Below are 12,436 nucleotides of genomic sequence, written 5' to 3'. Positions count from 1 at the left end.
TCTGTCCTCCGGTGCTCCTAATGGTATCTGCAAGATTTCACAGACCGGAGGAGAACAACCAATCAGAGCTGATCTGGAGTCTGCCATCTCTGAGCAGCTGTCAATCACTCATGAATTCCGATCAAACGGTCAAACTAGGCAGCGCTGATCAAAATATTAATCAATATCCTGTTACTGCAATGCCTATTTCTTGCATAAAATGTTTTCATAAACATATTTTTGTGTACTGTTTAGCTGTAAAATTAGAAAGTTTGTGACCACCCGGCAGCCATGTTGAGATCAGTAGAGGAAATACCAAGCACCGCCCACCAGCCGGAGGACACTTCTTCATTTTACAGCTAAAACAGTACACTACATGATGTTTCCACTGACCCATTACAGTAACAGAATATTGATTCATATTTGATCAGCGCTGCCTAGTTTGACCGTTTGATTGGAGTTTGCGAGTGATTGACAGCTGCCTCCGTTGAATGAACAGCCAATAGGAACGCTCTCTCTCTGAAATGACCTGTGATTGGTCAAAGTCTCCCGTCACAGGTTAGATTTTCTAAAGTCTGAAAACAGAGCCATGAGGAGGAGCAGAAGTCTAGTTTTCTCTCAGAACACTTGAATTACAATATGCTGAAAGTTTATTATGGAATTTTTGCCCAATGATGCCAAAAATAGTCTGCCTACTGCCGCATTAACAATACCATGTAGACAAACAGCTTGTTTTATTTTGAAAATCTCAAACCGGAAGTCTATTTATAACGTCGGTTCGCTTCCGCTAAGAGGAACTTGCTTATCGCACTATTTCACTAGCTCACTCTGTGTAAACACACTGACCCAGTCTGATCCAGACAGCTGTCTCTGTCTGAGCTAACTGTAACAGAACGATGTCCGGGCACGGTCATGGGCACGGGCAAGGTTGCGGGTGTGCGGGGGAGCACGAGCCCGCGGAGAGGGGCCTGGAGTACGGACTGTACCGGAGGATCGACCTGGACAAGCTGCAGTGCCTCAACGAGACCAGAGAAGGGGACGGGAGGCTGGTGTTCAAACCCTGGGACCGGAGGAACGAGCGGGACACGGTACCCGGCTACACAGAGCCTTTACCCCGCTGTGGAGCTCATAGTGGAGCTCATAGTGGAGCTCATGGTGGAGCTGCGTAGTGGAGCTCATAGTGGAGCTCATGGTGGAGCTGCGTAGTGGAGCTCATGGTGGAGCTCATGGTGGAGCTGCGTAGTGGAGCTCATAGTGGAGCTCATGGTGGAGCTGCGTAGTGGAGCTGCGTAGTTATTAAATCAAACAAATCTTTATTATTATCACTCAGGCTGACAAATCACACGAGTCTGCAGTCCTGTAGGGAAAGTTACTAAGTAACGTTACATTTACTCCAGTAATGTGTGTTACTGTTGAGTATCTGTTTGAGGTACTTGTACTCTTTATGTTATGCTCCACTAGCTCAGAGGTAAATATTGGACTCTTCCTTCACTGCATTTATCAGACAGGAACTAGTTACTTTTCAAAATAAGATGTGACATAAAAATGTAATGAGTTTATGAAAGTTTTTTTATGGAGATAAAGTAGTTGATATTAGTTCAACTTTTACCTACGACAGTATGCGTTGATGCATCACTAACAACTACTATAGTGTAATATATAGCAATATATAACTCAGAAGGGCCTTTTCTTTTGCAGAAGAAACTACTTTTCTTTTTACTTAAGTCCATTCATTTTACCTTGAATGCAGGTCTTTTACTTGTAATGGAGTACTTCTACATTGTTGTACTGGTACTTTTTCTCAATTGAATACTATCACCACTGGTGAAATCATAATCATGATGTTAATAATCATATTTTAAGATATTGATATACCGGTATGTCACAATATGGCAAATGTTGGCAAAATTACACATGAAATAATCAAACTGATGTTTATAACGATCATTGTCATTATTGATTCATTTGCAGATTATTTTCTTGATTAACTGATTAATCTTTTCCTCTGTAAAATGTCAGAAAATAGTGTAAAATAATACCCAGTTGTGATTGCTTATACTGGGGTCAAACCAGTATCCCAGTCTGAGAATGTCTCAGTGCAGATTGTACTGTTTCTTTTATTGCTGCTGCAACTCTGTGATTGCTTAGAAAGGATTCACTCTTGTGTGTGTCTATTTTCTTTTAGTATGTCGAGAGTGACGCAGATGAAGAGCTGCTGTTCAACATCCCGTAAGTCCTAAAATCACCATCATCATCATCATCATCATCATAATGAGCCTGAACTTTACCCTTTCCTCTTGAATGAGTATATTTGTAGATGGCAACACATATGCTATTATTATGAAATGTGTTGGAATATAAGCTGCTAACAGGGTTCTTCTTCACTAGTAATAATAAGATGAACTCTTCATTTTTCTGTAATTTCAGACCCAAACGGTTCTGGTTCTAATTTCATTTTTGTTTTTTCGTAATTCGTCTCTTGTGACAGCTTCTCGTCATTCACAGCGTCCAGTGTTTGTTTTTATGTGACCTGATAGCGTCTCTTTGTGATTTTTGTTAAAGATGGCAGCGAAGCAACTGTGTGTCATCTCTTTCAGTTTTACAGGCAGCGTGAAGCTGAAAGGCATCATCATCTCTGGAGAAGATGACGACTCTCATCCGGCTGAGATTCGACTGTGAGTGTCTGTTCACTGCTTCTTTGATTAGGTAACACGGAGTGAACCCAGCTGGATTTGAACTGGGGACTTAAAGGGATAGTTTGGGTGTTTTGAAGTGGGCTTGTATGAGGTACTTATCCATAGCAGGTGTATTACCTACAGTAGATGACGGTCGGCGTGCCCCCGACATCGAGAAACAGACAGGAGCACCGGAGCAAAGCAATACAGTGTTGTGGAAGGTGACGGAAGCAAAATGTGAAAAAACTCACCTCACCTACAAAAAATTGATATCTGTTAAGTGTACGCTGCATTTAGAATATTTTCCAACGGGGTACTGAACTGAAAGTAAAACGTATCTGTACTGTTTTTGTCATCTGAGCCTGCTGGCTTTGGAGAGAGCAGAGATAATTCGGTTCAGTTCCCCATCAGAAAGGGCTGTCTGACGAGAGATAAAGTGGTGAAAATATTCTAAATATAGTTTAGGCTAAACTTAAACGGATATCAGTTTTTTTTTTTTTAGGTGGGCCTTTCTTTTAGGTGTCTGAAATACGTTTTGCTGCCGTCCCCATCCGCAGCACTGTGTTGCTTTGCTCCGGTGTCGGTACTCCTGTCTGTTTCTCCAAACTGGGGGCGTGCCGACCATCATCTACTGTAAGTAATACACCTACTATGGATAAGTACCTCATACAACCCCACTTCAAAACACCCAAACTATCCCTTTAAACCCCCTAGACCACCAGAGCACCCCAAAATCTTTGTTCATAAATTCATCGTCTCCATCATACAAAAAAGAGTGTTGGACTGATGTGGAAAAGTCTTTCTCTCTTAGGAAGGTTCCTAACGGAGTGAAATGATTTAGATGTATCTCAGTAGCAGCCATGACGAGAGCTGTTTGAATCCTCTAAATGCTGAGGAAAGGTGCCTCAATGCTTCCTTTCTTATCTCCTTTAGCATAGGATACACTGGACCATCCTTTACCAAAGGAAAGGAGATAATGCCGCCCCACAATTCCTTGCGGCCGCAACATTTAAATCGACGCACCATTCGGCCGTTCCTGAAAACAAATGATCATGCCTGTCTTGCATAGAGTTAACAATTATTATTATTACAATTATTATTTTTTTCAATGAAGTCTGGTGGCTTTGGCGAAAGCATAGTTGGATACAATGTCTCCAGCTCCCCTTCGGAAAGGGCTGTCGGACGGCAAAGTAAAGCGGTGGAAATATTGTAAATATAGCGTACACTTAATTTTATTTTTTATTAATTTTATTAGGTGTCTAAAATCTGTTTTGCTGCTGCTCCCGTCCACAGCAGTACATTACTTTGCTCCCCGGCTGCTGTCTGTTTCTCCAAACTGGGGGCGTGTCGACCGTGTCGACTGTGTCGACCGCCATATACTGTACACTGAGTAGGTGCAGTCGGATTTTTTTAATACCACGGTTGTCTTTTCCTAAATTAATTCTCCTTCACATCTATCCTTGACCTCATGACGTTTTCCACTGAGGTCAAGGAAAAGTGTTTAGGAAAAGACATTCAAATTTTGACTTTTCGACTGCAGCCGTGGATTTATTCTAGGTCCTATTAAAATAAGAAATAAACCGATCTGCAGCTGAAATGCTTGCATCCCTTCCCATCACTAGAGGGCAGTGATTTCATGAACTTACTTTTCTTTCCAGGTACAAGAACATCCCTCACATGTCCTTCGACGACACCGGCAGAGAACCCGAACAAGCCTTCAGACTCAACAGAGACCCCGTCGCCGAGCTGGAATACCCAACAAAGTGAGAGCATGAGCAGTTTTTAATCACCTGAGCAACTTGCTGTCTTCAAGCAGGAACTCTTAGTCCCATCAGGTTCCTAAAATCAACACTTTCCACCTGCCTTATGATAGGGCTGTGTATTGGAAAGAACCTGGCAATACAATACGTATCATGATACTGGGGCTACGGTTCAATATATTGCGATACTGTGAGCAAGGCGATATATTGTGATTTTTTAAAAAATCAATTTTTAGGAAAACTGTCATAGTATAAAGAACAGACCGACATGCCAACGAGCGGTGCATTCAAGAAATCTGCAGTTTAAAAAGCCATATATCTTTTTGGTGTTGTTTTTTTACACTTACTGCATGCTTGTTCTTTAGTTTCCTGCCGCTTTTAGTTGTTGTCACTGTTGGTACATCTTTCCCACATCACTGCTAGCTTGACACTGTCAGCCACCAACCAGCTCACTGCTGACACAGCTTGCAGGAAGGTGGTTGTTGAAGAGCTTACAGCAGGCAAACTGGTGCAGTAAGGCAACACACAGGGTCACCGACAAACAAGGACTAATAACATAAAACACACTGTTGGTTGGACCTTTTTATTGACACAAATGTTACTCAATTTAGCTTTAAGTGACAAATCTGCCTTCTAGCTTTACCGTGAAATCCCCCAAAGACAATAGAGTGCAACAGGAGCTGATTATCTGCATTAATCCAAAACCCAATGGAACAATCCTATTGACTTTTTGTCGAGGGAACCAGGGCGACGCTAACTTCCTGGTTGGCCTACAAAAATACGTCCTCCCTGCACCACTGTATTTTGAAGGCTTTTAGATTTGCTCATGATTGATAAGACGAGAGATATAGAAGTGATTAAGTTAAAGTAGCTTCTGTATTTAAGATGCTTGACCACATAATGCGGTGAAATCCAATCTTTGTGATCTGGTCAAAGAAGCGTTCAAAACACAAGTGAAACCAACTCTCTGTTTTTCTTTCTGTTTGTCTCAGTATGTCAGACACTTGCATGCATGTGTATGTATTTCTGTTATATTCACGCACACACATAAAACAACATGCCATTACTCACTTTTAAAGGGATCGTTCGGGTGTTTTAAAGTGGGATTGTGTGAGGTACTTACCCGTAGTCGGTGTATTACCTACAGTAGATGATGGTCGGCACGCCTCCAGTTTGGAGAATCAGACAGGAGTACCAGCATGAAAGCAAAGCAATGTACTGCTGTGGACGGGGGCAGCAGCAAAACAGATTTTAGACACCTAAAAGAAATCTATATCGTTTAATTGTACGCCACATTTAGAATATTTTCCCTGGTTTACTTTGCCATGAGACATCTATACAGTCTATGTTTCCGACCGGGAACTGAAGCGGTTATCTGTGCTTTCGCCAAAGCAACCAGACTCCATTGAAAAAACATCAGTAATTTGACCTCGCAGAACAACGGGAGTTGCTGGTGTACCGCTGTCTCGATTGGTTATGCCTGGTTCACACTACACAACTTTAGCCCTGATTTTCTGCTCCCCAACAGTTTTTCGAGCTCCCCGACAAAAGCGCCAGATCAGAGGCCAATCGCAGTTTGCTCGCCGCTCGCACATCGGCGCAGTTTGAGCATGTTTTATGAGCTGTTCAAAGACGCTCGCCGAGAAGTTTGCAGACGCGAGCCGAGAGGTTTGCAGACGCAAGCCGATGCCTCACAAACACATTCCAGATATCTAGCATGCTAAATATGTGGACCTATTGGGGACTCCGGCCACAAGCTACATCTGGTTGAGGGGAAACCTGGAGGAGGAGGGGTCGTCTGTAACAACAGGAACTTACCGTATGTGTTGCATTTGCAACACGGAGCAAAGTTGTTGTTGCACCTAGAGCAATAAATGGTAAAAAGAAGTGTGGATGCCGGTGGAAACAGGCGGTTTTGTAAACACACCTGTCAACAACATCAGAAATGTGTCTTGTGCATGGGATCACATCATTTACCGTGTATTTCTTGCGTGTGTTTTCGTGACAAACCAATGGAGTCTAGTGGCTTTGGTGAGAGCATAGATGGATACAGGGGCTTCAGTTCTCCATCGGAAAGGTAAAGCAGTGAAAATACTCTAAATATAGTGTACGCTTAAACTGATATCGGGTTTTTTTTAGGTGAGCCTTTTTTTAGGTGGCTGAAATCTGTTTTGCTGAAACCCGAACTATCCCTTTAAGTCCTTCTTTACAATCCTTTACAAATTTCTTGCCAAAATGTCACTGCAGTTTAGTATTGCTCCCTTGGAGTAAGAATGCATACCCAAGCTGTTGTCTCAAACCGAGGTGTCTCTCCCGTTGTGTCACGATTTCCAGGATCGCTCGTTTCTCCAGTGTCCACCACCTCTCCATCCACATCTCAAAGAACTTCGGAGCAGAGAACACCAGGGTCTACTACATCGGTCTGAGGGGAGAATACTCGGAGGTCAGTCCAAATTACAGCATTTAAAAAAAGAAATGCTCTTCCTCTTTTTGTTTGATCATCTAAAATACTGTAGATATCGATGTATCAGTGAGGGTAGTGAAATATGAGAAAACCACATCCTCCAAAATGACAATGAAGTTGAATCAACACCTCTCTAAAACAGTTTCAACTAAAACTGAACAGTATAACCTTCATGAAGGGGGTGTGTTGTATTAGACTGCAGTCCATCCCTGAGCATTCCCAGAACGGATCAACTGATAAAGATCTTTTTTTTCCCAGCTGTTCCGCGGTTGGTTTGGCTGTGTGCGTCAGATCACAACAACATTGAAAGGAGATATTATTTTGACTCGTCTTTTATCACGAGGGCAGCAGATTCTTTCCCAAAATATTTTGGTATCTCTGGTGTTCCTCCGGTTTCCCTCCCATTCTCCAAAGAGCCCTTGCGTGTCTGTCAGTGGGTATGATGCTGTTGTGGTGACGTCTCTTTTAGCCGTCCTTCTTTTTAATTAACACCAAACAGTTCACGTCTACTGTAGTTTTGTCAAAACATGACAGTTTCCCACATTATTTCCAATGTTAATTCTGCCCTCTGGCACGATTAAATCATGGGCCACTTTGGCCCACATCTCAGAATAGCAACAATCATGCATGTTGCAAGCATGCAGCCACACAGTAGGTTCAGTTGGATTAAACCTAAGAGACCCACATAGACCCGTTTTAGTCTTTTTTAGGGGGGTACAGAGGGTCTTTAGGGGGCGATAGCAGGTCAACAGTAGATGTCACATAGAAGTGGTGTACATCATCTGAAAGTTGGATCCTGAATATCAATTTGAGATGCAGCTCAGCACTGTGGGTCAAGTTGTTCTAGTCATAAATCAAAAATAAACATGAACTAATTAATTAAAATGAATTGTCAAAGTGTATAAAATGATGATAGAAGTATATGATGGCCATTCCCATGGCCAGAAACCCCTTATTGTCAATGTAGCTAGGAAAGCCATCCATCCTCTGAATGCTCTAGGTCTCTAGTTTGATCCATCCATCCTCTGAATGCTCTAGGTCTCTAGTTTGATCCATCCATCCTCTGAATGCTCTAGGTCTCTAGTTTGTGGCTGTAAAGTTTCATGATACTGTGATTATCCTAGAGGTCACCACAAGGTCATTTTATACAGTGAGGTCAAGTTTTAAAAAAATGGAAATGTCTCCTATGGGGACTAACATCATCAAACATGAATACAGTTGGGCTCATTGGATCCACAAGAGTCTCAGCTTTACAGTGATAATTATGTCATTCAAGACTGTTTAGGGACCCCAGTATGCAGAAATATCCAAATACACCATTTTAGAATAGGCGAAAGTAACACATTTATACTGCATGCAGAAAACTGCATGTGATTATCATAAAGTGGGCGTGTCTGTGAAGGGGAGACTTGTGGGTACCCATATAACAGATTTTCCTTTGAAAATGGCCATGCCGGTTTTTCCATGCCAAAATTTAGCCTAACTTTGGAGCGTTATTTAGCCTCCTTCCTGACGAGCTAGCATGAAATGGTTGGTGCTAATGGATTCCTTAGGTTCTGTACTTTCATGAGAGATACCGATATCTTCATGAGCTTTAGCTTGAGCCTGAGCCTGCTACAACCTCTGAAAGACAGTAATATCGGCTGGGGACGCCAGCAACCCCCGGGGGTCCTGTTTGTACCATATTCACTTTTCTGGTTTACATTTTTGAATCATTGTTGTCACTGTCTTGAAGCGTGATGTCTGGGCTGGTCAGAGAGATCGCAGTTTTATTTGATATGGTTCTAATCAACCCGAGACTGGATGGAGTATTTGGGTGAAGAGTAACTCGTATTATTTCGTTTGATATTATTTAGTTACTAACTAAGTCACTATTTTCTGACATTTTGTAGACCAACAATTAATCTGGAAAACAATCTTTAGTAGGGTTGGAAATTAACTTTTTTGTCCACTTGCCACTGTGGCTGATGGATTACAAAAACTACCGGCCACTCAATAGATTACCATTGTGTCTTTTTTTGGCTGGTGAGTGAAGCAAAGCTAGCAGCCACTTGCATATTTTACCAGTATTTGGCTGGTGGCTGTTGCTAATATCCAAACCTGATCTTCAGTGTTATAAAGTTGGTTAGTTAGATGCAGCCATGGATATCAAACAGTAGTTCTAATGACTTGCCATTCCATGATGAAACTACTTGGCGGTCATCTTACCTGGATACAGTTTGAAACGTGCTGTAATTGGAACCTATGGTGAAAGAGGCTTTCTTTATAATCCTTGTATTTTTCCAATACTGTTTTTTATTCTAAGTAATGAATGTAAGACAGCTGTGTCTGTCTAAAGAGAAAAACAAAGATTTTAGTAGAATTGATTATTATAGCTCCAAGAGAACTAATCATGCTTCCGATCATAAAGATAATCTCATAATTGTGCATTTATATTGCAGACAATTATTTTATTTAATCAATTTTGCCTGAATTTAATATGTAAGAACTGTCTTTGGTATTCTGAATGGCTACTATACTATAAGCAATATACAGTATAAGCTGTTTTATATCTGTGGTTGCAGCCCTGGTATGGTCATCTTCATTCTCCCAACGTGTTTTAAATGAATTAAGTTGACATGATAACAGATACATAAAAGATCATAGTGTATAACCAGCTGTTTTCCCCTCCTTAGCCCTATCTTCCTTTTCATGTAATAAGACTATATACTGTATATATAAATATGTATGTTTGTCTGAGCTGTAAGTCAACCTTATGCTTTCTCTCTGTGTGCTCTTTAGGCTTACAGACATGAAGTGACCATCTGTAACTACGAGGCGTCAGCAAACCCTGCAGATCACAAAGTGGAGAGCATCATCCCACAAACTAACTTCATTTCCTGAGAGCTTCAGAGAGTCGGGATGAGGAGGAGGAGGAGGAGGAAGAAGAAGAAGAGAGGTTCCAGTGGCGTCTGCTGACTGTCATTGACAAAAAAGTCAAAGATGAGTTCCAACGCTGCGTAGCGACAGGTTGGATGAGCTCGACCGGGACTGAGCACTGAAATCTGAAGAGCAGAGAGCTTCAGGTTTGTCTGGAAGTGCCAAGTTGCTGCTCTGTTTTCTATGGAATTAAAGAGTGAAGGGTTAATGTGGGCAAGCTTAATAATAAATGCATGAAACAGATAAAATCTGTTGTTATCAGTTTAACCTGTATACTCTGATTCATGTCTAAAGATATACACTGCTTCAGCTACTCTTAAATAAATCACAGAAGGCTGGATTTGATTAAAGACTTTGGTTGCCATGTTTGCACTCTGGATTCATAATTAGCTTCACATGATGACTTTCTTACGTATATAACATGTAAAGAAACTTAATTTGAAATATAGATACACAGTAGTCAGAAAATACCGGATACACAAACACCTTTTAAATACCCAGAAATTCATATATGCTGAAATTTTTTGCCTTTTGTGAAGCCAACACATTGTCCACACAGTAGTGCTGAATATTTTCTGCCACCTAGTTGTGTATTATGTGATTATTAGATCTTCTTTCTATAGTCCTAAATGCTCTATTTGTCTTTCCTCGGTTTATCTCTGTGATGAGATGAATTCCCAGCAGCTCCGTGGCGCGTTGACACAGTTAAGTAAATCTGCTGTCATCTGAGGGAGAGCGAGGTGAGCGGAGTTGAGGGATTGATAGGAAGCCTGTGTGAAGTATTGAGACTGGACCAAATCCAAGGCTTCCTACAGCAGAGGTCTATTCTAACAGGCTGCTGTGATTCCTCTACAACAGTGATTCTCAAAGTGGGGTCTGGGGACCCCCAGGGGTCTGTGGCACTCTGTCAGAGGGTCCGCGAAATAATTTGCTATAAATTATAAAATTGTGCTGCATCAATAATAAGTACATATCTACAGATGGGATCAATTTGTACCAATAAAACAAGCATACAGTATTGTGTCCACTACGCCCACCCACATTAGCTTTGGGCCAATAGAAACTGTGATATGATTGTGACTCATCACGTCAACCTGTTATGAATCAGTTGCTTCACTCAGGACGCAACGAAACTTCCCTGCTGCTGCTTAGCTTAGCTTATTAGCCAGCTAGCTAACTGGCGAGCATGGAGAAATATTTGAGTCAGCCCACTTTGTTAAGTGATGCTAAGACCAAAAGAGCTAAATTAAGAAAATATGACGACAGTTATATCGAGCAACAGCGCCGGGAGACAAAATGCGTTGTGTGTCTTCAGGTGCCAGCTAGCTAAGGAAGCCATGAAGCCGACCAAGCTAAAGTGATATTTGATTACAAAGCACCTGGAATATCAGGGCAAAATAAAGTTGTGTTAAAGGTCCCATATTGTAAAAAGTGAGATTTTCATGTATTTTACATTATAAAGCAGGTTTAAGTGCTATATAAATACTGTGAAAGTATCAAAACACTCAATCCATGGAGAAATACACAAAGCCCATATTCAGAAACGGTGCGTTTGAAACAAGCCGTTAGGATTTCTGTCCATTTGTGATGTCACAAATCTACAATATTTAGACCATTTCACAGTTTTAAAAGTAAACATACTAAATGTGTCCCAGTTTATTTCCGGTTGCAGTGTATGGGAATGATATCAGCTGACAGGAAGTAAACATGGACCCAAGCTGTTTCCTAGCAACGCAATTCCGTTGCCATTCTATTGAAATGAGCTAAAACGGAGCGTTTCAGACAGAGCGTGAATACAGGTATATTCAGACAGACAGTATGAGAAAAATAATGTGTTTTTTGAACATTAAAGCATGTAAACATGTTCTAGTAGAAACCCAAAATACAAACATGAACCTGAAAATGAGCATGAAATGGGACCTTTAACATTATTCAAACTGATATGTGTTTCTGTTTATCACTATCAAACAGGTCTGAAGTATTAAATTGAAAAGTTTTAGAATACAGTAGTTTTCAATAGCATCTAAGAGTACAAATGGTAGTAAGCGTTATGCGTAACCGGTGTTACGATTATGAGGGGGTCCTTGGAATTTCCCTTTTTAGGGGTCCCTGGCCCCAAAAAGGTTGAGAGCCCCTGCTCTACAATAATGCTTTAATACAAACATGTCACATGCATGTCACCATTTGACCAAAGCTGCCTGCTAGGAACTCCTTAAAAACAATAATCCTTACCTTCACTCCTTCTATTTTATTTCCACAAAGGGCTTATGTCATCCTTGATTTCATTGTTAGTAATGCAGTGTGTCATCATGCAGTCAGCGGCAGCCTGTGAGTGCATTAATGGGAATGTGTAAGCTCAGTGTGTGGAGGTTAGAAAATATGATGCTGATCTATGATTTTATGGTTGATGATGTAGGTATTTGTTAATTTTATTAGCTCACCTGGTACTTTTTCAGATTTTTTTAGAAGCAAATATTTATTAATATACATTAAGTTTTCTTTAAAGGGTCACCCAATTAAATTAATTTTGTTAATCCTCACTTACCTCTGTGATATCTAGCCTTGTACAATTTTTTTGCTGCTCACAGTATTTACAAAGTACATGTGGAGAACTATGTAGCCCACCTCTAGCACTGTGC

The 12,436-nt window shown here is 41.1% G+C and overlaps 1 protein-coding gene across 1 annotated transcript; it reads left to right on the top strand.

The window, feature by feature from the left end:
- The first annotated feature begins 603 nt into the window (after positions 1–603).
- On the top strand, positions 604–10,161 carry pithd1 (PITH (C-terminal proteasome-interacting domain of thioredoxin-like) domain containing 1). The gene is made up of 6 exons (XM_074612706.1): positions 604–1,067; positions 2,165–2,208; positions 2,577–2,654; positions 4,313–4,417; positions 6,749–6,857; positions 9,660–10,161. Exons 1-6 carry the CDS (start codon positions 876–878, stop codon positions 9,759–9,761), a joined length of 630 nt encoding a protein of 209 aa, XP_074468807.1. The 5' UTR covers positions 604–875; the 3' UTR covers positions 9,762–10,161.
- Positions 10,162–12,436: the final 2,275 nt, after the last annotated feature.

The sequence above is a fragment of the Sebastes fasciatus genome, chromosome 17 (genome assembly GCF_043250625.1).
Source record: "Sebastes fasciatus isolate fSebFas1 chromosome 17, fSebFas1.pri, whole genome shotgun sequence".
Taxonomy (NCBI): domain Eukaryota; kingdom Metazoa; phylum Chordata; class Actinopteri; order Perciformes; family Sebastidae; genus Sebastes; species Sebastes fasciatus.
The sequence above is the reverse complement of the archived record's forward strand: the minus strand, read 5'-3'. Positions and strand labels throughout refer to the sequence as shown.

Excerpts from the sequence above, each read along its gene's own strand:
- pithd1 (XM_074612706.1), top strand. The coding sequence starts at position 876 with ATGTCCGGGCACGGTCATGGGCACGGGCAAGGTTGCGGGTGTGCGGGG. Across the intron at positions 2,655-4,312 it reads CATCCGGCTGAGATTCGACT|GTACAAGAACATCCCTCACA; the intron begins GTGAGTGTCTGT and ends TTTTCTTTCCAG. Across the intron at positions 6,858-9,659 it reads TGAGGGGAGAATACTCGGAG|GCTTACAGACATGAAGTGAC; the intron begins GTCAGTCCAAAT and ends TGTGCTCTTTAG.